General features: G+C 64.7%; 2 protein-coding genes across 3 annotated transcripts; one reads left to right on the forward strand and one right to left on the reverse strand.

The window, feature by feature from the left end:
• Positions 1 to 94: 94 nt before the first annotated feature.
• Positions 95 to 15,288, forward strand: ACAP3 (ArfGAP with coiled-coil, ankyrin repeat and PH domains 3). Of its 2 annotated transcripts, none has more exons than XM_032395652.1 (24): positions 95 to 245; positions 3,832 to 3,889; positions 4,549 to 4,668; positions 4,841 to 4,894; positions 6,081 to 6,139; positions 7,352 to 7,535; positions 8,022 to 8,066; positions 8,207 to 8,302; positions 8,387 to 8,461; positions 8,930 to 8,941; positions 9,602 to 9,714; positions 9,802 to 9,853; positions 10,128 to 10,228; positions 10,300 to 10,411; positions 10,687 to 10,895; positions 10,967 to 11,036; positions 11,151 to 11,245; positions 11,326 to 11,528; positions 11,720 to 11,827; positions 12,894 to 12,992; positions 13,099 to 13,319; positions 13,467 to 13,576; positions 13,672 to 13,782; positions 13,894 to 15,288. In XM_032395652.1, the coding sequence occupies exons 1-24, from the start codon at positions 199 to 201 to the stop codon at positions 14,039 to 14,041; spliced, it is 2,502 nt and encodes an 833-aa protein (XP_032251543.1). In that variant the 5' UTR covers positions 95 to 198; the 3' UTR covers positions 14,042 to 15,288. The 2 variants fall into 2 exon arrangements, with proteins under 2 accessions (XP_032251543.1, XP_032251554.1); XM_032395663.1 differs by having other exon boundaries at positions 11,723 to 11,827.
• A 1,043-nt stretch (positions 15,289 to 16,331) lies between these two features.
• On the reverse strand, positions 16,332 to 23,232 carry SCNN1D (sodium channel epithelial 1 subunit delta). Its single transcript, XM_032415328.1, has 12 exons — positions 23,215 to 23,232; positions 19,793 to 20,163; positions 19,031 to 19,238; positions 18,731 to 18,921; positions 18,476 to 18,564; positions 18,238 to 18,401; positions 18,014 to 18,112; positions 17,526 to 17,643; positions 17,323 to 17,401; positions 17,101 to 17,238; positions 16,739 to 16,814; positions 16,332 to 16,634 (listed from the first exon to the last, which is right to left on the reverse strand). The coding sequence occupies exons 1-12, from the start codon at positions 23,230 to 23,232 to the stop codon at positions 16,332 to 16,334; spliced, it is 1,854 nt and encodes a 617-aa protein (XP_032271219.1).
• Between the last annotated feature and the right edge of the window lie 4,027 nt (positions 23,233 to 27,259).

Consider the following 27,259-nt stretch of genomic DNA (forward strand, 5'->3'; position numbering starts at 1 on the left):
CGCGCGCGGGCGGCGGACTTTGGCGACATTCCCCGGCGGTGACAGGCGGGGCGGGGCGGCGGCGCGGCGGCCTCAATCCGGGGCGGGCGGGCGCCGAGCGCGGCGCGGGCGGGCCGGCTGACGGACGAGCGGGCCGGCCGGGCATGCCGCTCGGAGCGCCGCGGTCCTCGTGCCAGTGAGCGCACCGCCGCCGCAGCCATGACGGTGGAGTTCGAGGAGTGCATCAAGGACTCGCCGCGCTTCAGGTGCGCCCCCGGAGGCGGCGCGGCCCTTTGTGGTCGTCGGGGGTCGCCGCCCCCTCCGGGCACCCGGGGCCGCCGTGGGTGGGCGCAGAGGGGGACTGTCGTTGCCGCCTTTGTGACGGGCGCGGGAGCCGGTGATGGGAGCTGGAGGACCCCGCCTCGGACAAAGCCCGCAGCCCCGGGCCCAAAGGCCTTGAACAAAAGATGCCCCTTGTGCTGGTCACTTCGCGCGGAGGTTGTGCGCGTGGGGGTGGGGTGGCCGCCAGTATAGACACCTCTCCGTGGGAGTGTCCACCCCCACTTTGTGTCCGCACCTTCGTGCTGGCCACCTGCACAGGGCTGAGACCCTCCTGGCCCTGCAGTCCAGCTCTGGCCAGGGTGGTCTGGGTGCGAGGGGTGTCTGTCCCAGGGATATGTCTTCATCCGTGTGACCAGAGCAGTGCATGGGGGTCAGGCAACCGGAGCCACGTTTTCAGCCTGGGGCCAGCTGCTTGGCAGGGGTGACCTAGGGGCCTTGAGGGTGGGGTCTAGGCTGAGCAAGGCTGGGTGGGAGTTCCGGGTAGGGGTTGTGCGCTGTGCCCAGCCCTGGGTTGGTCTTTTTAGTCCTTCGTGGGAGTGCAGGCTTGCTCATCCATGTGCACCACGGAGCACCTTCTGTGTAGCAGGTGCATAGGTGTGAGCTCTGCTCCTCTGGACCCTCCCTGGAGGGGCCAGACCCTGAATGTGTGGGTGGGCTGCACCCCTGGGCTGGCCGGCTTGCTGTGTGCACGTGTGCGTGTCACTTCCTGACCCCTCTTGTGGGTGCATACTTGTACTATGTGTTTATCACGCACACAGGAGCTTTAGCACAAAACACCCACGTTAGTTTGTTCACGTATATTCCGGCACCGTGCATACGTGTCCGTACGCCTGTGTGTATGTCCTCTCCATGAGCACACATGTCTGTGTGTACAGCGTGTCACTACACGCGGGTACATTTGCTTGCACATGAGCACATGTGTGTTTGGTCATGCGTGTGTGTGCCTGCTGAGTCTATGGTGTGCCAGCAAGAGGACCTGCGTGTGGATGCACTGTGAGCCTCGGCATTGGTGCCCTTACCCCTGGGCCCCTTGCACGACCATCACACAGGGGTGTCAGCAGCAAAGGCTTGGGGAGACTAGGGATGAGGGGTCAAGGGTTGGCCCAGGGAGGGGCCCCAGGGCAGAGGGTTTGGGGGTAGTTCTCTGCCTTCTCCCATCCGCTGTTGCTGACTGATTGAGGGAGGGGGTGTGAGCAACTCAGGCACCCACAGTCCTGGGCCCCCACCACTGCCCACTGTCCTCCAGGACCCAGGCTGTGGGGGAAGATGTAGCTGGGGCCTCAGCTGGGGCCTTGGTCCTGACTGAGGTACCATAGTCTCACCCTGACCCCTTGCTCAGAAGCCCCGTGGTCGGTCCTTCTTCCCCTGAGTGGGGGGGGTGCAGGCCCAACTTGCCTGGTTGGATGGGGGGCATGGCACCCCATTCACCTCCAGGCCTTCCCTCCTGTACTAGCCTGGTCTGTCTGTGGCCCACAGTGGCTGCAGTGGCTGCCTGGGTTTTGCCATGCTTCCTCTGGCAGGGATGGGCTACCCCAGGAAAGTGCCCATCTGGGCCTGGGGCGGGGGCTGAGGAGATTCATCTGAACCTTGGGCCACAGAAGCCACACTGTGTGGGTTTCGGGGTTGGGCTGAGATTTAACAGGGGTTTGAGGTTCTCCTGGGGTCCCACTGTCTCCTCACCCTCACCCTGCCACTGAAATGTAACCTGGGACTTCCTGGTGGCAGGCCTGGGGTGAGCCAGAGTGGGGCTGGTTGGGAGGCTGTAGGCAGTGATGTGGGGCCAGGTGGCCCCAGCCCTGGGAAGAGGGACCATGCCTACATGCTCTTGGCCTGGGGAGAGCCCCACAGCCTTGGGAGGCATGTGGGAGAGTCCAGACTCTTCCAGACAGGCCTGGAGGTGCTGCCCCCTTGTTCTTGGTGCCCCCTCCCCTGGGTGGGGCTTCAGGCGCTGAGTCATGGCTTTGGTGGGGAAGCCTGCCTCACCCTCCTCCTTGTCATCCAAGCCGCTGAAGAAATCCTGGAGGGAGGGCAGGAGAGAAGGCCTTAGGTCCTTGGAGGCTGAGGCTCCCAGGACAGGGTGCTGGTTCTTTGCTCTCTGCAGAGCACCCACCTTGCCCCCGTGAGCACATTCATCAGCATCTGGTGCGGGGCGGCCCCACCCTTGCGGGGGGACCCCCCTCCTTGCCCAAGCGCAGCAGCTGCTCAGGGCCGCCTCTACTCCTGGGTGGGTGGTCTGTCCCTTCTCTGGAACTCAGAGTTCCCTTAGTTCCACTGGAAGGGATGGGCGCTGCCCAGGAAGGAGCCCATGTCCTGCCAGAGAGGGTGGTGGGAAGCTTCCAAAGTCCTTGACTGGGGCGGCCGGGTGCCCTCCCAATGGCTCCCAATTGTGGGCACGCAGAACTATACATCTCTTGTGAGGGACCAGGTCCCTGACCACAGGCCTGGGAAACCCTGGAACACAGCGCCCCCCTGCGGGCCATGGGGGCAGCGGGGGGCCACTATACCTGGATGGCCTTCCCTCTGCCCCACCCCCACCTAAGACCTGTCCCTGGAGGCCTGCCTCTTACTCCTGGGCCCCCGTTGTCACCCCTGGCCCTCATGCCCAGTTGTCCTTCATCCCCAGGAGGCCAGATGGGCCCAGTTCACCAGCTGAGCGGATTGGGGGGGTGGGGGGGTGGCGCTGGGATCCTGGCCCTCTTTCCCTATTTCCTGTTCCCAGAACAAGGGAGGGGGGTCACGTGCCCGATCCATCTGCCTCGGCCTTCCGGGGATTCTCCCGTCTGTGGCCTCTCTGGTGATGTCATTCCTTAACTCTTAGCTCCCTGAGGCAGCCCCACTGTCAGGCTGTTGTGGTGGGAGTGGGCGCCTCTGAAGCTTGTCCCACCATTCCTTTTGGGCAAACTGTGCTGTTCGGCATTCTGAGGTTGGAGGTGCCAGGGGGCACCCCTCCACAGTTAGTCTGGGGTCTCACGCTGCTGCCAGACCAGAGAAAGCAGCGGGCGCATGCTTACGGGCCCTGGGACTGGTCTGCCCCCGGGGTCCACGGGCCCAAGGTGGGGTCTGGGGTCAGCTCAGCCCCAGAGAAGTGCAGTGGCCCAGCCAGGAGAGTGGCCAGGAAGTTGCAGCCCCTCCCTCTGTCCTCGAGGGCTTGTCTGACCTCCTGTCCCTGGGCCCACAGCAGCCAGACCCCAGATGGGGACATCACAGCTGACTGGGCCTCTTCCTGCCTGGGCTGGTGGTGGGTGCTGGGTGGCTGTGGAGTCAGCTGGACCTGGGTCCCAGTCCCTCACCCTCTGCCCAGGGGGGCATCTGCCTTTCCCAGCTTCCGTTTCCTCCATGTCTGAGGAGCATGGGACAGCAGGGGGGCTGACCAGAGCAGGTAGCCGGACCCACTGCACATCCGCATAGGGAGGGGAGGTGCACGGGGCGAGGAAGCCCCAGCCTGACCTGACCCTCGGGCCCTGCGGCTTGCGGTGGGTTGGTCTGCAGCCACCTTCGTTCCTGTTGCAGGGCTACTATTGATGAGGTGGAAACTGACGTGGTGGAGATCGAGGCAAAACTAGACAAGGTGAAGGCGGGGCCCGGGGTGCCTGGAGGGTCCAGGGCTGCCTCTCCGCCCCCATGCCTGGCCCCGACTGGGTTCACGCACAGGCATGCGTGTGTGCGAGAGTGTGCGTGCGCGCGTGTGTGGTGCACAGGACCTGGGGCTGTCCCTCGTCCTCCTGGCTGTGGCCTGCCATACCTGTCCCAGGGTGCACATGCTGCTTGCACATGTGAGTCTCCCATGAAGTGGGGGTTGGCCTCGGTGGGGCCAGGGGGTGCCCAGGTGCTTCCCAGGGACTGGGTTGGGCGCCCAAGGGAAGGGGCCGGGGAGGAGAAGAGGGAGAAAGGAGGGGCAGCATCTCTGAGCGCCTTCGCTGGCCGGTCCTGCCAGCCCTTGGCCAAGACCACGTGCCCACTCCCGCCCTCGGTTCCCCCGCTTTGGGCTTCCCTGTCCTGCTCCAGCCTTCTGCTCTGGAGCCAAGCTCCTCACGGCAACTTGCTGTGGGTCAGGTGGGTTTCAAAGAGTGGGCTGGCTCCTCAGGGACAGCTGTGTCCTGGGCACAGGTGGGCCCTGAGCTGAATTCTGGCTGCCCCTGGGCGGTTCCCACCTCTGCGGGCTGGTCTCTTGGAGGGGAGGGCTGCCACTTGGAGGCGCGCGAATGTTGCTCCTTCTGTCATCCGTAGCTGGTCAAGCTGTGCAGTGGCATGATTGAGGCTGGCAAGGCCTATGTCACCACCAACAGACTCTTCGTGAGTGGTGTCCGAGACCTGTCCCAGCAGTGCCAGGGCGACACCGTCATCTCGGTGAGGGGGCACTGAGCTTGGACCTCTAGACAGGGGTGGGCACAGGCGGGCGTCTGTGCTGGGCTGCAGGGGCAGGTGGTTCCGAGAGCTGTGGACGAGGAGGTGCCAACCACCCTGGGAACACAGCTGTCTCATCTGAGCAAGGGGTCGTCCCTACCATGTCTCCCCCTAGGAATGTCTACAGAGATTTGGAGACAGCCTGCAGGAGATGGTCAACTACCACATGGTAAGCCCTGGCCACAGTGGGGTGACGTGTGGGGGCCTGACCCAGGGCACATCCCTCTGGCTTCCCATCGCAGGCAGCCCCCCCCACTGGCTCCCCTCAGGCCCCGCCCAGCCTGGAACTGCTCTCAGCTGGCTCTGAGGGAGCTGAGCTGGCCACTGCTGGGAAGCCACGTTCCTATTCCTCCGATCTGTGGGGGTGGGGGGATGTCACTGAGGTACTCTGCTGTGTCCCAGGTGGGGGCCAGACAGTGGGGAGGTACTTGGATTCTGGGGGTGGGAGGAGGGAGCATCATAGCCCAGGTCTGAGGGCATTGGGGTCTCAGGGTGGGGGATACCTCAGAAGCTCATCCAGGGTCCCCCAGTTAAGCAGAGGTATCTGGCCAGGCAGTAGGAGTATCTCCCAGGCTGACCCCTGGGCCCCTGGATGACTGCCAACCTCACTGCTACCCAGGCTAGATCTGGGTGACCTTGAGCCCCTCAGGGCCCCTAGCACAGACACACAGAATAGGGCCCAAGGCGCATGTGGGTGGTCAGACCCTGGCTTGGGAACCAGAGCCCCAGACTAAACAAGGAGCCCCACCCCCGCAGGGGAAGTTTAGAAATAAACCAGCTCAGGATAGCTCATTCTGCCCCGTCTGTCTGTCTGTCTATCTGTTCCTAGTTAGGGCCCAGCCCTCCTCCTGTGATGGGGGCATCTGATTCTGGGCCCAATCAGCGCTGTAGGGAGGCCCTTCCAGCTCCTGAAAACCACCCTCCCCTGTCCCCTAGGTCAAGTCCCTTGGGAGCTGTGGGTTTTGACCTGATCTTTCTACTGTAGGCCTGGCCATGCTAAGGTGGCCTCCAGGGTCGGGAGGCGGTGGGTGTCACCCAGTAGCCTGTGTGAGTCGGCATGGGGTGGTGCCGTAGGAGAGGGACCCGTCTGGGAGAGCTCTGGTCTCTCGTTTGGCTGAGAGCCAGGTAGGGGAGAGGGCAGGTGGTCACAGCTGTGGCCTCCGGGCACCAACCCAGGCCTGGGGCCACACCCACGCCCCTAGACCCTGTGAGGCTGGCTCTGTGGGGGCAACCAGCTGGGGCCCAGGCAGGGCTGGGTGGGCCTTTCCCTGGGCCTCACTTGGAGGGACAGGGGCTTGGCCCCTGGAGCTGCAGAGGAATAGACCCTAACACCACCTCCCTCCCTCGGCCCCCAGATCCTGTTCGACCAGGCCCAGAGGTCTGTGCGGCAGCAGCTCCACAGTTTTGTCAAAGAGTGAGTGGTCTTCAGACCCCCGAGGGAGGCCTAGCCTCTACAGGCCCTGGGAGGGGTTGGTGGTGACACTCGTGATGGAGTGGGGGGCAGACACAGCTGTGCTTGATTGGGGGGGCGTCCTGGGGCCTGCGAAGGAGAGGCCTTGGCCAAAGGCCTCAAGACTCTGGGTGGAGGACTTAGCAGGAACAAAGGCTTGGAGGTGGGACAAAGCTGGGGTCAAGGAAACAGTGCCTGGAGGGCAGGGTGTGGGGTCAGGGAGCACACAGGGTAGCCAGCAGGGCCTCAGGCAAAGGGTGAGGGTTAGGGGGCGCTGTAGAAGGATTTAGGGTGGTGGAGGGAAGGGTGGGGGCTGGGTGGAGGTCTGAGCTCATGTGCAGCTAGGGTGTTTGTGGCACTCACCCCTGAGTAATGTTGAGTTGAATCTGAGTCTGGGGTCCCGGGTGAGGCAGGGGGTCTCCCTAGGCTGCATTGATCCTGGGAATGAGGTGGTGAAGGGCAGGGGGAAGGGGGAGGGGTGGAAGAGGAGGAGGGGGAAGAGGTGGAGGAGGAATAGGGAAGGAGGACAAGGAAGAGGAGGGAGAAGGAGAAAGAGGGAGAGGAGGAGGGGGAAGGGAAAAAGGAGAGGGAGAAGGAGGAAACGGAGAAGGAAGAAAAGGAGGGGAGCAGGGAAAAGGAAGAGGGGGAGGAAAAGGAGGGGGAGAACAAAGAGGAAGAAGAGGGAGGAGGGGGAAAAGGAATATGGAGGAGGAGAATGAGGAGGAGGGGGAGGAGGAGGGGGAAGAGGAAGAAGAGGAATGGGGAAGAGAAAGAAAAGGAATAGGGAGGAGGGAATAAGGAAGAGGAGGAGGGGAGGGGAGGAGGGGGGGAAGAGGGGAGAGGAAAAAGAGGAAGAAGAGGAATGGGGGGAATGAGGAAGAGGAGGAGGGGAGGGGAGAAGGAGGGAAGGAGAAAGAAAAGGAGGGGGAGGACAAAGAGGAAGAAGAGGGAGGAGGAGAAAGAGGGATAGGGAGGGGGAGAATGAGGAAGAGGAGGAGGGGAAAGAGAAGGGGGGGAGGAGGAGGAGGGAAGAGGAGGAGGAGGGAGAGGAAAAGGAAAAGGAGGAGAGCTGGGCTGGGGGGGTGGGGGTGCTGGGACAGGGCTGTAGGGAAGGGAGGGCAGTTCATGAAGGTGGAGACTTCCCAAGACCCCGACCTGACACCTGCTGGCCCCCAGGGATGTGCGGAAGTTCAAGGAGACCAAGAAGCAGTTTGACAAAGTTCGAGAGGACATGGAGCTGTCCCTCGTGAGGAATGCCCAGGCCCCACGGCACCGTCCTCATGAGGTGGAGGAGGCCACAGGTGCCTTGACCCTCACCCGGAAGTGCTTCCGTCACCTGGCACTGGATTATGTGCTCCAGGTCAGCCACTGGGCAAGGAGTGGTCAGGCCTGGAGGGGGTGGGAAGCTGCTCCTAGTTCCTGCAGACCGAGCTGGCCTTCAGAGGGAGGGCCCCTCTGGCTCCAGAAAACCTCAGATGCCAGATCTCGGGAAGGAACATGGTGGTGGTGGTGGTGCGGCGGTTGTCCAGGCAAAGGCACAGCAGTGGGGGTGGGCTGGGGACAAACGTGAGGCTGCAGGCCACAGGGGGTAGGCTGAGGGGGGCTTGGGGGGCCTAGGAGCAGGTGTGAGAATTTCTGTCTTTGCTCATGGGAGGAACCCAAAGTCCTGACGTGGGGAAGGACTCCATGACCATGGGCGGGTGAGGCTGGCACAGGTGCAGGGAGCCGAAGATGAGCTGGGGGTCTCAGGGAACCACAAACAGCCCGAGAGGACTCTGTGGTAAGGGACAGGCCATGGGCTACCTCAGCCCCAACACCCTTCACCTGTTCACCTGTCCCCTGGCAGATCAACGTCCTCCAGGCCAAGAAGAAGTTTGAAATCTTGGATTCTGTGAGTGATTGGTGAGGGGCTGGGGTGGGGGCACTGGCCTTGAGTACAGGCTTGTGAGGTGTGCGGGATGTGAGTACACCTGGTGTGTCCTCTGGTCGCTGCTGAGGGCCTGGCGTCCCCTGTGCCACACCCACCTACAGATGCTGTCCTTCATGCATGCCCAGTACAGCTTCTTCCAGCAAGGCTACAGCCTGCTGCACCAGCTGGACCCCTACATGAAGAAGTTGGCAGCCGAGGTGAGCCTGCGGGCTGGGGTGGGGCCCAAGACCCGTCTCAGCGGGTGAGTGGTCACCTCCCTCCCTGACGCCCCTCCCCCACAGCTAGACCAGCTGGTGATCGACTCAGCAGTGGAAAAGCGGGACATGGAGCGGAAGCACGCTGCCATCCAGCAGCGGGTGAGGCCCTGCAGCTCCTGACCTCCCTGCACGTTCGGGGGCCCCCAGGAGACCACTACGCCCTTATTCCCTCTCTAGGCCTGCCCACTCTGCAGGGGCTGATGCTGCTTCTCTTTGAAATGTGCACTCAGGGATAGAGGTCTCCATCCTTAGGAACCTCAACGTGGCCGAGCGGGAGGGACAGCCCTGTGACAGTCACTTAGAGGTCAGCCCTGGGTGGGCAGAGGGGCCAGCGTCCTCAGCTTACAGATGCTGGGGCTGGGGCTAGAGCTGGGACCTGGGATTTCCTTCCTTCGAGACTAGCAGTGGTCTCAGGAGAGGCCCAGACAGCCCCAGGGTAGAGGTGGGCCGCAGGTGGGAGTGGCTATTTTCAGAGCACTGGGAGCCTGGCGGCGGGTGGTGCGGTGGGCGGTCACTCACTGGCTCTCTCTCCCTCCTCACACCCCCTCCTGCTCCTGGCCCTCTCAGACGCTGCTGCAGGTGAGTGGGCGTGTACCCTGGGGGAGGGAGTGAGGGGAGAAGGGACTAGGCAGGGCGGGGCCTCTGCCCTCCCCCGCGCCGCAGAGCTTCAGCACCAAGGACACCTCCCGGCCTCTGCGTCCCCGGCACCTGGGAGCCCTTTGCTGTCCGTGGTGGCTGGCACCAGCAGGACTTGGGCTGAGCTGGACCACGTCCCCCGCGGGCACAGGAACGGCAGCAGCTGTTCCTTTCTGCCCCCGCTCAGCCAGGGGAGCAGGTGGCTGGGCCTCCTGTCCTACCACTGGACACACAGGACGGCACTCAGTGTCTCCTCAGTCCCTGTGAATGGGGCTCTGTCAGGCTGGCTGGAGCAGGCCCAGCTGGCACTGTGAATGGGGGACTAAGGATGGGGGGGCAGCTTCCTTCCTGATCCCAGAGCCTGCTGTCCCTGCAAGGCTGGGGGTGTGGGGCGGGGGATGGAGCTCTTGGGGCCCTCAGCTGTAATGTGAGGCGTCTGCCCCCAGTGGGGTTTCGGGGCAACGGTCTCTGCTGGGGTCAGGAAGAGGCTGTGGAGAGCAGCGCCCCACCTCAGTGTTGGCTCTGGGGGAGCCTGGCAGGGCGGCAGCGTCCTCACAACCAGGGGCGGACACTCACTGGAGGCTGGGCTCCAACCACCCCCAGGACTTCTCCTATGATGAGCCCAAAGTGGAGTTTGATGTGGACGCGCCCAGCGGTGTGGTGATGGAGGGCTACCTCTTCAAGAGGGCCAGTAATGCCTTCAAGACATGGAACCGGTGAGGGAGGGGCCTTCTCAGGGGGTCTGTGGGGCAGACATGGGGTTGGCCCTGCCTGACCCCCTCCTGGCCCATCCACCTGCCCAGGCGCTGGTTCTCCATCCAGAACAGCCAGCTGGTCTACCAGAAGAAACTCAAGGTGCGCTTCGGGGCTGCTGGGGCTGGGTCAGTGACGGCTGGGACCCTCCCCACCTGGACCCTGGGGTGGGCTGCTCGGTGGGGGCGGTGGGGGGGTTGGACAGGGCCGAGGACACTGAACCTCAATGGTCAGGGGACAGAGACTGTTGATCTCAGTCTGAGTGCATAAGTAGAGCGATGAGCGGGTTGTCAGTGTGGGGCCCGGCTGGGCGCTGGGCACAGGGCCACGGTGGTGCTGGGCGCTGGGCACAAGGCCATGGCGGTGCTGCCCGCAGGACGTGCTGACTGTGGTGGTGGACGACCTCCGTCTGTGCTCTGTGAAGCCGTGTGAGGACATCGAGCGGAGGTTCTGCTTCGAGGTCGTGTCGCCCACCAAGTGAGGAGGCCCGCCGCGGCAGGGTGGGGGAGGGAGCCCCGCCCGCCTGGCCTGATGGCCCCCTCCTCCAGGAGCTGCATGCTGCAGGCCGACTCCGAGAAGCTGCGGCAGGCCTGGCTTCAGGCCGTGCAAGCCAGCATTGCCTCCGCCTACTGGGAGAGCCCAGACAGCTGCTACAGTGAGGTGCGGCCCTCTCAACACCCTCCACGATGTGAGCACACGGCGGTGTGCGGCGGGGGGGCGGTCCCTGCAGGCTACTCGCGTGCACATACGTGTGCAGTGTGAGCGTCCGTACCTGCGGGCGCGCCCACTGTGTGCGTGTGAGTATGCAGGCACACACGGGCACGCGGGCTCATGCTTCAGCCACCCTAGCCTTGCTGGACCTCTGGCTGGGGGGGGCCCCGGGGCGAGGGAGGCTGGAGCTCCGAGGGCTGAGCGGCCCCTCACGCCACCCCCAGAGGCTGGACCGCACGGCATCTCCATCCACGAGCAGCATCGACTCCGCCACGGACTCTCGGGAGCGCAGCGCCAAGGGCGAGAGCGTGCTGCAGCGCGTGCAGAGCGTGGCCGGCAACAGCCGGTGTGGGGACTGTGGCCAGCCGGACCCCCGCTGGGCCAGCATCAACCTGGGTGTGCTGCTGTGCATTGAGTGCTCAGGCGTCCACAGGTGGGCCCGCCGGGGGGCGGGGGGCTGGGGTGCAGCCGCGCCCTGACTCACCCTGCCTCCTCCCTGTCCAGGAGCCTGGGTGTCCACTGCTCCAAGGTGCGGTCCCTGACTCTGGACTCGTGGGAGCCAGAGCTGCTGAAGGTGCGTATGAGGCCATCACAGGCTGCCAGGCCACCGCGGCCAGGTCTGCAAGCCCCGGGGGCGGCTGGCCTACTGTAAGCTGGGGCTGATGCCCGCACCCCTGTCTCCTGCTAGCTGATGTGTGAGCTGGGAAACAGCACCGTGAACCAGATCTACGAGGCTCGGTGCGAGGGGCCAGGCAGCAGGAAGCCCACAGCCAGCAGCTCTAGGTGAGGTGGGGGGGGCGGCCTAGATGGGGCCAGGGGAGCCCCCACACATGAGTGCAGCCTCACGTCCACCCCTGGTCCAGGCAGGACAAGGAGGCCTGGATCAAGGACAAGTATGTGGAAAAGAAGTTCCTGCGGAAGCCGCCCTCCGCACCAGCCCGGGAGGCCCCTCGGCACTGGCGGGCACAGAAGTGCCAGCGCCACCACAGCTCCCCCCGAGCCCCCGCTGCGCGCCGCAAGGTCCGCCTGGAGCCTGTCCTGCCCTCCGTGGCGGCTCTGTCCTCAGGTACCAGCAGGCCGTACCCTGTGCTCGCACACCCGTGCAGGGTTGGGAAGCGGGCTCCTGCGGGTGCATGAGCCACCAAACCCCAGGCCCCAGGAAGATCGGGGGGGGCAGGGCAGGAGGGAGGCAGGACTCCCAGCAGGACTTGGGCACCCTACTTTGCCTTGGGCCTCAGTTTCCCCACCTCCCTGCAGCAGGTGCTGTGGAACGCAAGTTCCGGAGGGACTCTCTCTTCTGCCCAGATGAGCTGGACTCCCTCTTCTCCTACTTCGATGCAGGGGCTGCTGCAGCTGGTCCACGTAGTAAGTGCTGTGAGGGCCCTAGTCACCCGTGCCCTCTTCCCTTGGCTCAGTTCCTCAGACTGGAGGGACCGGTGTTCCTTGCAGGAAGTACTGGGTTGGGGCTGGAGAGAGTTTGGGGGTCAAGCAGGGCTAAGGCTGAGATAGCATCTCGAGGGTCTGGGGTTACTTGGCCACTGAGTTGGAGGCTGAGGCCATGAACCTCAAGAGTGATGTGTGCAAATTGCGTGTGTGGTATGCCCACCAGAGTAAGTATGTCTATGTGAGTGCACGTGGGTGTGTATGGATACGTGGCTGAATGTGCACACAGGCATGTACGTAGGTGTGTGTGCATGTGCTCGTGTGCACTGAGGGCCCCGCGTGTATGTGTGCGCGTGCATGCTGGGGGCCTGGACAGTTGTGTGCTGGAGCCAGCCTGTGAGAGACAATTGTGCATCTCTCCCAGCTCCTCTTGGAGTTGGGAGCCAAATGCGACAAGCAGGGTTTCCCACCAAGGGCTTCCTGTTAATGATTTATCGGCACCCAGTGGTCTGGGGCACCTCTAGAACCTCCCTGGGCAGTGTAGGCCGAAGGCATGGACCCAGGCCAAGAACTGACCGGGCTGGGGGCGGTGACCAGGGGGTGCCCTCTGGCAGCAGAGGGCGCTGCCTCACCATTCCTGAGGCTGGGGCTGCCCTCGGGTAAGCCATCTGAGATTCCGCTCAGTGGTTTGGGGGAGGGCTGGGGTTGGGGGTGTCCCCAGTGAACTCGCAGCATGCACTCGCCACAAACAGAGCGGAATGCCCACTGACTGCGCATGGTTCTGTTTCAGCCCATCCATCCTGCTAGGGCCGACCTGCCACAGGGTGGGCTTCCCCGGGGGCTGTGCTCTTGGGTGCATTACTTTGGCTCCTTTGAGCTGTTTTCTCCCCTTTTGCCCCATCCTAGGCAGGGCTCCCCTCCCCTAGTGAGGGCTGATTCTGTTCCTGGGGCATCCCCTGGAGGATGGGTGGGAGTTCTAGCCTTCCAGCAGAGCTCTGGGAGGAGTCAGGGACTCTAAAGGGTCTCCATCTGTCCCCGCACCCCGCAGGTCTGAGCAGCGACAGTGGCTTAGGGGGCAGCTCTGACGGCAGCTCGGACGTGCTGGCCTTCGGCGCAGGCTCCGTGGTGGACAGCGTCACCGAGGAGGGTGGGTGCGCGCCTCCCTGCCTCCGCTGCAGCCCAGCCCCCGCCCGCCCCCAACCCCACTCCAGGCCATGTCGCAGCCCCTGACCGTAGCCCTCCCCTCCCCGTAGAGGGTGCAGAGTCTGAGGACTCCAGCGGTGAGGCGGACGGAGAGGCTGAGGCCTGGGGCCTGGCAGACCTGCGTGAGCTGCACCCCGGGCTCCTGGCGCACCGTGCGGCGCGCACCCGAGACCTCCCTGCGCTGGCCACGGCCCTGGCGCACGGGGCGGAGGTCAACTGGGCGGACACGGAGGACGAGGGCAAGACGCCCTTGGTGCAGGCCGTGGTAGGGGTGAGCAGGCGCGGGGGGGGGGCTGCGCGGGACAGATGCGTCTGCAGGGCTCTCCTTATGGGACGAAGGCGAGGACCCCTCGTACCCTCCTGGAGACCAGCGAGGGGCCACTTCCCAGGTGAGTCTGAACTGTCCTCGGCTCCCCAGGGCTCCTTGATTGTCTGTGAATTCCTTCTGCAAAACGGAGCAGACGTGAACCAAAGAGACAGCCGGGGCCGGGCGCCCTTGCACCACGCCACACTCCTGGGGCGCACGGGGTGAGTCTCCGGCGCCCCTCCTGCCCTGGGGTGGGGGGCGGGGGCTCGCCTCTCCCGCCCCGGGCCGGCCCCGACTTGTCCCCTCCACCCTTCAGTCAGGTCTGCCTGTTCTTGAAGCGGGGAGCTGACCAGCATGCCTTGGACCACGAGCAGCAGGACCCGCTGAGCATCGCGATCCAGGAGGCAAACGCAGACATAGTCACGCTGTGAGCGTGGGCGGGGCCCCGGGGGTGGGGCTCGGGGGCTGCGCGGCGGCGGCGGTGCCGGGGAAGGGGCGCAAGGGGCTCCGGCTCGGTCTCAAACAGCACCTCCCCCAGGCTCCGTCTGGCGCGCATGGCTGAGGAGATGCGAGAGGCCGAGGCGCCCCCGGGCCAGCCAGGCCCCCTGGCGGGTAGCAGCCCCACGGAGCTCCAGTACCGCAGGTGCATCCAGGAGTTCATCAGCCTCCACCTGGAGGAGAGCTAGGGCGGGGCGGACCGGGTCTGGACCGCCCTGGCCCCCCGCCCGCCTGCTCTGCCCTCCTCGGAGCTGCCCCGGCCCCTTGGGCTGGGAGAGACCCCAGCACTGAGTCTTAAGAAGCCCCACATTTCCCCCTGGGAGGTGCTGCGTCGTCTGGTGCCCCTCACCACACCTGGGGACCCCGTGTCTTCAGGTGACCCCTTTCTTGGGCACCTGGGTTGCTCATGTCACAAACCACTCTGAAGGCCCAGTGTCACCTTGTGCCCCTCTGTCCATCCTAGGACCTGTGTCACTTCTGTCCTCTCTGCCTTCAGGGCCTGTGTCACCTCGTGCCCCCACCTTTACTGCCGTAGAACACTGACCTGCTAGTTGGGTCCCTCCTACACACCCCCGGAGCCCCTCTGCTAGGCCCTGGGGCTGGTGGCTGGCCACCAGCGCCTTTTGAGGGCAGAAGGGGCAGCCCATCCAGGGAATCAACCCGTGTACCTCACTTAGTGACCGGCATCCAGGCTGGGCTTCTCGGGTGCTGGGGGGCGGGCTGCGGCCTGGGGCCTCAGCCCTGGCTGGACGCAGGCGTCCCAAGGCCATGTGGCTGGCCATGCGGGCCCCAGTGCTGGGCGGCCAGAGACCTGTCCCTGCCTCCTCCAGAGGCACTTGGCCCCGAGCCGGTGCATAAAGGACTTTGGCACTTTCCACCCCTGCATCCGACATTCTTGGTCACAGACTGAGCAGATTTTCTACGACCTCTTTCTCACTTTGTCTGCGTGTCTTCTCCGTGGACTCTCGAGGACCACCTGGACGCCCCTGGCTCTGCCTGCTGCCGGGGAGGCTCCTGAGGTGTGCCTGCCCGTCGCCAGCCTCACCTCTCCGGCTGGGCCCTTGGGCGGGTCCACACGTCCCTCAGCTCACTCCCCAGGGCCCACCAAGGTGTTCACTCTGCAGTCCCCTTTCCTGGAGCCCTGGGGCAGTGGCTGGGCCTCTCCCCAACTTACGTCCTTGGTCTGGCCAAGGCCAGTTGGCTGGTCACTATGCAAAAGCTGTCCGGGAAGGCTCCATGGGCGGCAAGGTGGGTGCTGACTGAGCCCCCCCAACTCCCTTGCCTGTCGGCTGTGACCCCTAAAGAGCAGAATTAACTCCCTCCTTTCTCCCTGCTTGAGCTCTGCCCCTGCCTCCCACCCCACTACCCGCATCAGGGCCTCGGGCTGGCAGGACCCGCCCCTGCCCCAGACCACGGTTAATAAACTGCTGCTTGCACTCCTGCCTGTCGTTGGCTCACCCGCCTTACTCCACCCTCACAGCTGGGGAGGGGGTGTCTGGGTCCTTTGCCTTCCCTGAGGGGTGGCCCTGAGTGGGGTAGCACCAGTACCCCAAAAGGATGCAGTAAGCCAGAACCCAGCCCCTGCGTGCTGGGCTGGGGGGGGGCCTGGGAGGGCCCTGGGGCTTCTCTGATGGAAACTGACTCCCTACACCCCCAGCCCCCAGCCCCTCGCCTCTCTGCCTTTCTCTGGCCTGGAGTGTGCCCCTTGGAGGGAGTAGTAGGGGTGGATGCTAACCAGGGAGGGTGGTCTGGGGCTGGTCCCATCTCCTGGGCAAGCCCTGACCCTGCAAGCTGGCCGTGGGCACCATGTCCTCCTGTCCCCCAGCCCCCCCAGCCCCCACAGTGTGTTTGTGGCTCCAAGGAGTGTGGAGGTTCAGCCTGGGGCTTTCTGCTTACGCGGGAAGGGTAACTGGGGAGGAACACACACCGTAGCCACCAGGTGGAATCGCTAGTTTTATTACAAAGCAGCCCAAGGTCACCAAGTGCCTTGGCCTGGCCCGACCCTTCTTCCCAGCTGCCCCGAGCTGAGGAAGGCTCCACCAGATGCCTGCACACACCTGCACACGGGTATACACAGGTATGCTGACACACTTAGAAACGTACACGTGTTTACACGACACCGACCAAACAGGCACACTCCCGTGTGGAGGCCCCCCCAGCCTCGCACGCGCACACACAGCTACGCAGACTAGACTCGGGAATCCAGAGTGGTAGGGACACTCGCTCCCCGCCCCCTGCCCTGGTGCCTGAGTGAGGCCGCCACTGGGCAGGTGGCTGGGCACCCTGGTGCCTGCCTGCAGACCCCAGTGCTGCTTCCTGGGCCCTGGGCTTGGCTTGGCTGGCTGGGGCGGCTCTGTGGGGCTGGTCGGTTCACCCTGGGCAGCCAGGAGAGCCCACCGCTGCCATGTCCCTCAGGATCAGAACAAGTCCGGCTGGCTCAGGTGTGGGGAGGCTGGGCCCCTCACTTGGCCTAACTCTTCAGCAAAGACTCCTGCCAGAGCTCCGGGAAGCATCGTGGGAGATGAGGCCAGCAGGGCCCCCCAGATGATTAATGTCATCCCTGCAGTCAGTGGGCAACTGGTTGGCTTCTGGCGTGGTGTGGGATGGCACCGTGGCTGCCCCTGGCTGGGACCCCCGAGCCCTGCGGAGCCAGCGGCAGCCCCGTAGGAGCGTGAGGGCTATGGCGTCGAGCAGCAGCTCCAGCAGCTCCAGGACGGAGAGGACCGATGAGCCGAACCACAGGCTCCAGAGGCTGCCCGTGGCTGAAAGCAGCTGGGGCACCTGCAGGCCCCAGTGGGCGGTGAGCAGGTGCACGGGGCTGCGCCCCAGGCTGGCCAGCCGCCGGTCCTGCCCCCACCACAGCCCCTGGCTCCCGGCTGGCTCACCGAGTAAACGGGCGTCTCGTCCACCGTACGGTAGTTGAGCTCCTGGTAGAAGATGTTCACCTTGGCCACGTTGCTCCTGGGGCAAGGCGGAGGTGTGAGGGGCTGGGCCCTGGGCCCGCACGGCAGGGCCCCTCCTTGGGGTACCGAGGACAAGGCTGGCAGAGGGAGGGGCCGGGACGTGGCCTCTGGCGGGGGCGTGCACCCACCTGAGGCCCGGGCTCTGGCTCAGGCTCCTGGGGCGTCGCTTGCCCAGCACGGCCAGGATCCAGTCCTGTGCACGGAAAAGGCTCGCTGGGGCCGCAGCTTCTCGCAGCCCTCGGGGCGCTGTGCGGCCGGTGTTAAGAGCAGGGACCACGGGGCACAGCTGGTCTAGGCTGAGCCTTTGGGACCTGTGAGACCCACCTGCTTGCCCGCCCCTTACCCACCCCTCCGGGGCACTCACGGCTGACTTGGAGGAAGGCCATCTGGAGGTCCCGGCAGAGAGCTTGTAGAAAGACTCCCTGGGAGAGACGGACCCCCTTACACTCCTGCTGGGGTGCTGTGGCAGTAACCCCTGGCCCCGAGCCCCCACACTCGCCACTCACCTGCAGGGCCTGGGGCAGCGTGAGGTACAGGGAAGCCGGTGGGTCCCCAGGTCCTTGTAGAGGCGGTAGAAGCAGTGACCTGGGGGGGGGTTGTGTGTCACAGATGAGCCCACTAGGCTCGATCTGGGCTGGAGGGGAGGTTGCAGGTTGACAGGGCCGCACTCCACCCCAGTGGCCGGGGTGGGGGCTGGGGGTGGTCTCACCCCAGGCCGGGTGCCTGGCGAAGCTGCAGTACTCGGCCCCTGACGGCAGGGGGTAGAAGTAGTAGCCGCAGGAGCAGGTCTCCACCATTAGCTGCTGAAAGCAGGACACGAGGCAGGCCTGGGGGGACAGCGGGGGACATGAGCTGAAGGTCCTGGGGCCTGCAGGAGGGCCTGGTTCACCTCCCTCTCAGCACTGCACCTGCCCTCCCTGCACCCTCCCCCACTCCCCTCCCCCTTGGCCACCCCTTCCCCTGGGTCCCCTCTCCTGAAACCACTCCCCTGGCCTCCTCCATTCCTGCCCCCCAACTCCCCAGCTCCATCTCCGCTGGCCTCCACCTCCCCTGGGCCCTGCCCCAAACCTCCCCTGGCCTCCCTCTCCCGGGGCCCCCCCCAGACTCCAGATCCCCCTCCCCTGACCACCTCTCTCCTGGCCTCCCCCAGGCCCTCCTGAGACGCTCCCTTTGTCCCCCCGACGGCCCCACACTCACCTGCAGGGTGTACGAGGCATTGTAGAGCAGCTGCACGTCCACGCCCTCCGCACCCTTGGTGCAGCGGCCGTAGGGGCCCCCCAGCCGGTGCACCTCGTCCTGAGGGGAGGGGGCGTGCTTCAGTCCCACCGTCCCCGCCCTGGGGGCCCCGGAGTTGGGTAGGGACCTCGGGAGTGGGAGGCCTGGGGCCCTTCCTCTGCCCCGGCTCCCAGGGGCCCACCCACCTCTCGGATGCCGATTGTGGTCTCGGTGCCCGGCCGGACGCTGAAGCCCTGGTGCTCCAGGAAGGGCGTGTGGTCATGCCCATGAATCATGACCTTGATGCCAGCCTCCGTGGACAGCAGAGGGAGGTGGTCCTGCTGCCCAGCCCTGAGGACCAGGCTGATCCCTGGGAGGGGAAGGGGCTGAGGCCCGGCTGGCCTGGATGCCCCCTGCCCCACCCAGCCTGGGGCTGGCACTCACCATGGCTGATGCCCGGGTGCCGCGCAGCTGAGACGCCACTGAAGGTGTGGCAGCTACCGTAGGTGGGGTGGTGGAACGTTTGGAAGTGCCTGGAACCAGGGGCCACACTCGTAGCAGCCCATGACCCCGTCGCGTGAGGCCTGAGGGACTGCGGCCTGCCTCACCTCTGGGCGCAGCCGTGTGCAGCCAGCCGGACCCCAGGGTGGCACCCATGCCCGCAGTGGGGAAGCAGCCCGCTGCCCCGCGCCCACTCACCGGGCCTGGCAGTCCTGGCCGTCGAATCTGCAGGAGAAGACAAAGTGGCCTCCGTGGCTGTGGCGGCCGTCCTCGCGGGCGGGGGGCGTCAGGGCCAAGATGTTCACGTAGTGGAAGCGGTACCACTGCCGGACGGCCGTCACGGCTGACGAGAAGGCCCGGTAGAAGCAGTCTCCCCCTGTGCTGTTACACTGAGGGCAGCGGGGCCAGCTCAGCACGGCCTCCTCGTCCGTCCACGCCCAACTCAGAGCCCTGCCGGGTGACAGCGTGCCGGGACCTCGCGGGGCTAGGGACACTCACCAGGCGGAAACCCACTTTGCTCTGGCCGCCTGGTTGGCTCAGCCTCTGTAGGCGGATCCCGCGGTCCAGGTAGAAGGCAGGCTGTGGGAGCCGGGCGTCAGCAAAGAGGACGTTCCTGTTCTCGCTGGAGTTGAATTTGTAGAGAGAGTGGATATTCTCCTGGGCAAACTCATCGAGTACCTGCAGGTGGTAGCGGGCTGAGCGTGGCCTGGAGGGTGGCAGGGCGAGGGAGAGGGGTGGGTTCAGTCAGAGCCCCCACATCAGTCCCCAGGTATTGCTGGGGAGGGTAGTGCCTACCCCCGTGGTGCTGACCCCAGAATCAGCCAGTCAAGCCTAGAAGCCCCCCGCCCCCCGTGTGGACTCCACCGGCCTCCTGGCTTGGCCACAGCTCCCTCTGTCTTTGCTCCTGTTGCCTCCCCACCCGGAACGCTGCCCTGCTCCCTTCTCCTGCCCCCCCGCCCCCCACCTGAAGCCTAGCTGCAGGCTGCCCTTCCGGAAGGCTCCCTCCCACCTCCCCTCACCCTTCCCAGGCTGCCCAGCACCTGGCGTCTGGGGGGCACTGACCACGCCAAGCTCCAGCTGGCTCTTCTTGGTCCCTGAACACCCTCCCACCACCACCGTCCAGAGCAGAGGTCTCAGAGCTCCCGACTGGGTGCGGGGGTGCAGTGGGGTGGGGTCATCAACGAGCCGGTGGGCCCTCCACTGCGACCACACCGGGGAGGTGCCCCCAGGCTGCACAAGTGGGGAGGCAGCGCCACTCACCTGTGTGGGTTCATGTCGCACAGAGTGACGGCTGGGAAGAGCCTCAGCTCCGAGTGCACGGACACGGTCATGATGACCGGGTGGCGCCAGTACTGTGCTAAGAGGAGCCCGAACTGCCAGCAGAACACCCCCAGGGCGCCCACCAGCAGCAGCCCCCAGGACGCCGTCTTGAGGCCGTTCTGGCTGGAGCAGACGAGGCGGACGGTCCCGTGGATGGTGGCGTTGGCGCAGAAGAAGGTGAACAGCTCCCTGAAGGAGGTGTGCAGCTCCACCAGCCTCTCTCTCGGCCTGCCCTCCAGCAGTGGTGGCAGGGGCCGCTGGGCCTCACGGAACGTCGGGGAACCACCGGCTGCATGGGCCGTGGCTCCCACCTGCGGCCAAGGAGCAAGCCGCCGTGTGGCCCCCGCCTGCTGCCCGGCCTGACTCCCACTCAGGCCTCCTCACCTCGGGCTGGTAGGACTGCCATTCTCTGTCCCTGGGAACTCCAGGGACGGTCGTGTCCCCCGGCCACCAATGGCACCGTCCAGCCCGCTGATGCTCAAAAGAGGCCCTATCGGGGGCTTGGGACTGGCCCTGCAGCCACCCCGCACCACACTGGGCCGGGCACTGGGCAGCCTCCGCACGTGAGTCTTATTGCAGCCAGAGCTGGGTCTGCTGGTGGGGACAGGGACAGCAGAGAATATGGTGTCCAAGCCCTGCCCGGTACTGTTTGCACACAGCCTTACTGTCCACTCAAGTGGGGCAGGGGACTCTAGGGAAGGGCAGGCCAGGTGGGTGACCTGCTTGGGGTGGGGACTGTATTGTGTCCTTGGGCCTCGAGCCAATGTTGAAGGTCTAGGAGCCCTGCAAAGACTAGACTCTGGGCCTCAATGGTCTCTACCAACCCTTAGTGGCCACCATGGCCACGTTTGATTGGGACTGATGGAACCAGGCTGCCCCGGCCACGTCTGGGCCAAGGGTCGGGCCTGAGGACTGTTCAGTGCTCTGGGCGCCTGGTGAGGCATCATCTACCGAGGTTGTCCCCAGGGAAGCCCTGTTTGTGGACCTTGGGCTTCAGGAAAAGTGGGCAGGGGGCCCGTGGGCTAGCCAGTGGTGGGGACCTGAGGGCCCTAGAGAAGTAGAGCCACAGACCCAGGGCCCCCAGACCCCCAGGCCCTCCAGCACACAGGGACATGGGACCCTGACTAGGCCACGCCTGCTCTCCCCGAATATGTGTGGAGTCACCGCACAGGTTTCCGGGGGACTTCCCACACCGTCTGCCTCTTGGTCTGAATCACTGGGCCTTCCTGCACCCAGGGTGGGGCCTCCTGAGCTCTGGCCCCCTCCTGAGGAACCTGGGGAGGGGGCTGAGCCCGGGGGTGCATCTGAGCCCCTGCTGCATCTCAGCCAGCCCACGCCCAGCCTGGTACACCTGAGCAGGCGGCCCCCACGTGCTCTGGGAAACTGTGTGGGAGCAGGCCAGCCGGCGGCGTGGGGCCACAGGTACAGGGCGAGGGTGGGTTGGCCTTCCTTCCCGGCTTCAGGTCTGTGGGCCTCCCACTTGCCTGGCCAGGAGCAGGTACCAGCACGGGGTGCTCACGTTGGGTCTCACACTGCGCAGAGCTCTGCCCACATGTGTGTCCACCAGGATCACACTGGGCCTTCAAGGTGAGACAGGCCTCGGCTGTGTGTTATAGGTTAGGCAAAAGGGGTTCCAGAAGGTTCTTTCTGACTCCAGTAACCACGTTTACCCTCCTCCAGACGTGTAGCCCAAACCAGCCCCCTCCTGCCCTGGCTGGGGCTACCAGGGTAGGAAAAGGGGACGCCCTGCAGATGGGGATCTTGAGGACCACTGAGAGCCTCCAGGGCCTCCTGAGGGAAGGGCAGGGTCCAGACACCTGGGAGAGAGGGCCCCAGACGCACCGAGGGACCCGAGGTGCCTCGGTTCAGACACAGCAGAAGCAGGGGTGCACTCCTGTCACACACACCAAGCCCTCAGGCAGTGGGGACCGCGTGACCCTCTTCTCTCGCCCTTTGTGCTCAAGGTGACGTGTGGGACAGCACTCCCTGCACTTCGGGTTCGAGAGACCCCGAGAGACCCTGCGAGAGACATGACCTTCCCTCCTTGCCCCCCAGCATGGGAAAGGAAGCCCACATCAGGTGCCCTCTGGTACCTGGAAGCTGGAGCCTCCTTCTGCAGGTGCCTCCATTCTCCTGTGGTGGGTGGCCTCAGTGATGGCAGCTCCAGCAGGTGACAAGACAAAGTGGGATGTGGCCGACACTGGCCAGGCAGCCTCCTGTTTATAACAGGCTGGCTGGGCGTGGGATGAGGCAGGGCAGGGCCTGGCTGGCAGGGGCAGACACACCCACTCTGGACCCGGAAGGGGAAGCCATGGGGGCAGGGATGGGGGTCCTGCCCCTGGGTGAGATTTTCTTGCCCAGAGCCCTGGGGATGAGCGGTTCCTGGTTCCTAGAGGGAGAGGAGAGGCCTGTGTTGGCTGAGACCCCCTTGCACGGCTCAGCGGCTTCTCGCTGAGCAGATGCTCTGCTCCCCCACCTCCCGAAGCTCAGACCTCTCTTGGGTCCGACAGCAGCTCTGCCTGCTCCCAGCAGTGTGCCCTGGCCACTCACCTCTCTGCCTGCTCTCCTTCCGACAGGTGGCGAGGGATGCCTGCCCGGCTCACGCTGTCAGCGCTGACCACAGGTGTTTGTGACCAAGGGACGCCGGGCAGGGGCCTCCGGTCCCAGAACCCAGGTGTGTAGGGCCAGCCACTGGGACAGGCTCGGACCGTGGGAACAACTCAGCCTGGGTGTGGAGAGGACACCTGGTGCCATGTGGCCCACAGTTCACTCTTCCCAGCAGACGAGAAGGCCACCGCTGACCACACCACTTACTAAGACAACACCCCGCCCGCAAAGATGACACACCCATGTCTTGGCCACATACGTGCTAAGACCACACAGCACACGCTAAGAACACACAGCACACTCAGGGTCCGGATCACACCGTCTTGGGGGTTGAAGTCCTTGGCCTCAGTGTGGCTGAAGGCAGGACACCCAGTTCACCCCCGTCCCAGGATGACCCACCACCTCTGGCCCCAGTGGGGGATCCAGCATGTCCCCAGGATGACCCGGAGGTCTCACCCTCCCTAATAAGCAGACCCTCAGCCTGGTCCCAGGTTTGAGGGTGTGGCTCAGGCCCTACTGCCCCCCAGCCCCCCGGGGCAAGCTCTAGTTTCTGACACCCCACCCCAAATCAGTGCAGAGGGCCTGGACTGGGATGAGGGAGGGAGCCTCACTTCCAATAGGCCCTGCTGGTGGGGCCTTGGCTCTGAGGAGGGGTGAGGTCATCAGCCTGTGGCTTTGGAAGGAGGCAGATGGTCACTGGTGATGTCTGGGAGGAGGAAGTCATATGCCTGGGGAAGAACAGGCCCTGGGCTCACCTGGCTGTGGATGCGCATTGTGGCTCTGTCACTTATCGTGTGACCTTGCCCAAATTAATCAACCTCTCGGAGTCCATTAGCTCAAGTGCAAAATGGGCCTCACTTTCCTCTTCCTGCTCAAGGCTTAGGGGTGGGGCCAGCTGGTATCACTGGTGTGGCTACCCCCTCCCTGAGCCCCGCATCAGACCCTCCAGACTCAGCACAGGCCTGGGGTGTCTCAGGCCTCTGCCACTGAGCAATTTTCCTCTGTGGGATAGGGGGGCACACTGTCCTGGGGGAGGCCTGTGAGCATCAGAGGAGGGTCCCAGGTGCTCTGGGTAATGAGAACAGGAGTGACCTGTGGCTCCCAGCTCAGGAGGTTGAAGAAGGGAGCTGCCAGGAAGGAGGGGCCTGGAGACCCCGGGCTTGGGGAGCTCAGGTCTGGCCAGAGTCCCCGTCAGCCAAGGGCGGCTCACAGGGGACAGGAGCCCCCACCTTCCTGTGGGAGAGGGAGCCCTGGCCAGGGGCAGAGGCATGCCTGTGATGATGAGGGGCTCGAGTCACAGATCATCCAGGCAGAAGGCACAAACCTCCCTTCCCTCCTCCTGGGGAAATAGCTTGAGAACTGCCGAGGGGCCAGCATAAGGCGCCTGGGCCAGGGATCAGCGACCAGTGGGGAGGGGAGGAGGTCACCCCAGAGCCCACCTCTGGGAAGGCAGAGAGGTCTCTGGCTGCCTCAGCAGGACAGAGAGACCGCATCCAGGGGCACTGAGGTTGAAAGCCCCCTCCTCTCTTCCTGGTGCATCCCTTCTCCTGCCTCCCCAGGCCTCACTGGCCCCGGGAAGAGCAGGCTAGGGCAGGACAGGGTGACCCCAGCTCCTGGCACAGTGTAGGCCCACGTGGTCACTCCTCAATAGCTGTAGTGAAGGGATGTGAGGACGCCTCAGAGAAGGGACAGGTGGGTGGTCCCACGTCTTCCACCCTCTCCCCAGAAGGACAGTAGGATGGCTGGCCCCAACCTCCTGAGCACAACCCCTCTTTGGGACTTTGAGTGGGAGCCTTCATGCGGCTGGGCCTAGGGGCCAAGGCATCCCCTTCCAGGCTGGGGCTGTCCTGGAGACTGTTGGTGCCTGGAGTTTCATGGGCCCCCAGGCTCAGCTTATTCATCTGTGGGTGCCCCCCCCCCCCAGGGGCAGCTTAGAGATGGTCCCAGGGGACTCTGGTGCGACAGAATGAAGTCTGAGCCCATGGGCTCTGCATATGTACCGGGTTCCTGGTGGGTGTGGGCAGGTGGGGGTCGTCCTCCCTGGGCCTGGAGGCTGGCCCACCTGCTTCCAGGAGGGTGAGGGGCCTTCTTGGTGCAAATGTGGAACCTCTCCCCCCCTCCAAACACTGACCACAGGGTTAAGCAGCAGCTCCAGTGAACACAGAGGGGACTCCCTGAGATGCCTCCAGCCAGCTGGGGGTCGGTGGGGCTCGGGGTCTGGCCAGGTGTCTCCCACTGGAAGGGCTGGGGTGTGTGCACACTTCCTGCCTGGTCACCTCCAGGCTGGCTCTTTGGGACCCTCTCTTGAGCCCTGGCCAGGCGGTCCCTCCCGGTCAGATGTGACTGAGGCCTTCAAGTCCCGCCCTGGGGAGGGGGTAGCAGCAACTGGTAAGGGGGATGTTTTCTTGATTCTAACCCTCTTGGTTTCCTGGTAGCTCTTCCAACACAGAGCCATGGCCCCCCCCCCCACCCAAGATGCTCAGGAGAGAAGACAGCCACCCTCTTCCTGCAGCCTGGCCGTTGGCAGCGGTGGGAGGGGTGGGAAGGAAGTCTGGCAGAAAGCGCTAGCTCCAGCTTCTGCTCCAAAAGGGTGGCTTTGGGGTTGGAGAAGGTCTCAGTTGTCATTTGCCGCCAGCCTAGCTGCCCACTCCTGTCTCGACTGCTGAGGCCATCAGCTCTATGGCCAGAGGGCTGGGCAGCTTGGGCCTTGCTGACCTGGAAGGCAGCCTATGTGGGGCTGGTAGGGTGAGGGTCTTGCAGCACCTGCCGGCCACATCTGTCTTGGGCACCTTCTTCTCCCTTAGGTGTGACTCAGGGGTGCTTATGATCAGGAGGTTGGGGACTGATGCTGAGGGGTTCTGAGCTGAGTCTTCCCATCAAGACGCTCCCACATGAGTCGGCACCCCCATTTTACACAGGGACAAACTGAGGCAGGAGAGGGCCTCTACCTGCCCGAGGCCCCAGCCCCACACTGTCACTGCCTGGGCTCTGCAGGTGTGTGTGGGTGTGTGTCAGACGCACCTGGGCTTGAACCCCAGGTGCCCTGGAGTGGCCTCCCTTACATAACTTTCCATGTGCTAAAAACAGCCGGGCCTGCCCCGTGTGGGGATGGCGGAGCCCCTGGGGGAGGTGGAGGAGTGAAGGCACCATGCTGAGTGTGGCAGCAGGCGGCTGAGCTCTGGAAACTAACAGCCCCCAGAAGGAAGGCAGGCCAGGGACAGGTGATGTGGTAGGAGGCAGAAGCAGGCTGGATTCCCGCGGGTTGACTTGCCTGGCTGCGGACGATGAGCACACCTTCTGGGTTCCGCCCAGGGCCTGGGGCTGCTCAGATCCTGCCTGAGATGCCCTGGTTGGGCCAGACTCAAGGGTAAGCATGGTGCCTGTCTTCCGCCAGTGGCCACGGCTGGACCTGTCGGTGCTCGGTGTCCACTGTCAATGGTCGTGTGATCAGTCACCTCGCTGACCTGTGGCCCAAGCCGAGAGGCAGTCAGGGGTAATGGTGAAGGGTTTGGAACCCTAGCTCTGTCCCACAGGGCCAGACAGTCCAACACAGCAATGGCCTCTCCAGATCTGTCTGGACTGATGACCACCACCTGCCTCATAGTTGATATGCAGCATTCCCCCTGACATAACCTACGAGGGGACACTCCAGGCCCCCACTTGGCCCTGTCCTGGATTTTCTCTCCAGGGAGGGCTGTTCGCAGTATGCTGGCTTGCTCAGCCGCCTCGCCCACCCCGCATTCAGACACCAACTTTACGACCTCCTGTGTGTCATCCTCATGTCCCTCCAAGCCTTCCCTCATGGCAGACTTGAGGAGGTGGAGGGGACCAGCTCCAGGCCTCCGCAGTCAGGGTCCTTTCCACGGACACTGGCCCTTGGAACAGTATCCCCACCTGCCTGCTTCATACTCCCATGGCCAGGTGGCCAGCTCTGCCTCCCCCTCCCCTAGGCCAGGGAGGGGACCGTGGGAGCAGAAAGCAAGCCTCAGTGCAGCGTCCACTGTTGCATAATGACCCTATTCATGGGCTGGGTGGAAAATTCAGTTGGGGAAACAGTGGAACTATTTTTATGAGGCGGGCTCTCCCCCACGGGCAGGGGCTGGGCAGGCTTGCCCAGGGCAGACCCCACCTGGCACAGGTTCTCGCAGGGCTCCCCGTCCCCGCGCCTCACTGGTGGCCAGACAAGGCCAATCAGGACGTGACCCTCGGGGGCCCGAGCGGGGTTCAGTCACTGATGGGGCCGGGGGACCCTAGTGCCTCGGGTGCTCTCCTTTACATGGCACAGGACTGGGCCCCCCAGACCGGATTGGCCCCATCCTTTGGAAGGTAGCCGGTGGGACAGTCGGGGTCCCAGTGAACTCAAGGCAGAGTTCACGCCGGCACCTCGGGGGTCACCCTTGGCCTGGGCTTGTCTGTCTTCCCCAGGATGGCGCGCCCCGCTCTGGGACGGACCGCATCGGCCGCTGACAAGCCCTGGGGCCGCCCGCCGGACCGCATTATGGCGGAAGGATGCTTCGCAGCGCCCTGACCGCCTGACCAGGTCACCTGAGAGACCAGGGGTCCAACACCGCCCCACATCCGCTGCGGCGCTGACCGCCAGGGCGCACGCGCCGACCGTCCGCCCTTGGGCCCCGCCCCACGGAGCTGCCCGCCACTGCGCACGCGCGGACGTTCCGGGCCGAGAGGGGTGGGAGGTGGCAGCGAGACGCAGGCGACGACCGCCCGGCCGGCTAGAGCGGCCGCCCCGGAGCGCGGTGCACCGGAATCGGAAGCGGGGATGAGTCTCCCCCGCCCCGCGAA

Source organism: Phoca vitulina, unplaced genomic scaffold (assembly GCF_004348235.1).
Source record: "Phoca vitulina isolate PV1807 unplaced genomic scaffold, GSC_HSeal_1.0 scaffold2, whole genome shotgun sequence".
Taxonomy (NCBI): Eukaryota; Metazoa; Chordata; class Mammalia; order Carnivora; family Phocidae; genus Phoca; species Phoca vitulina.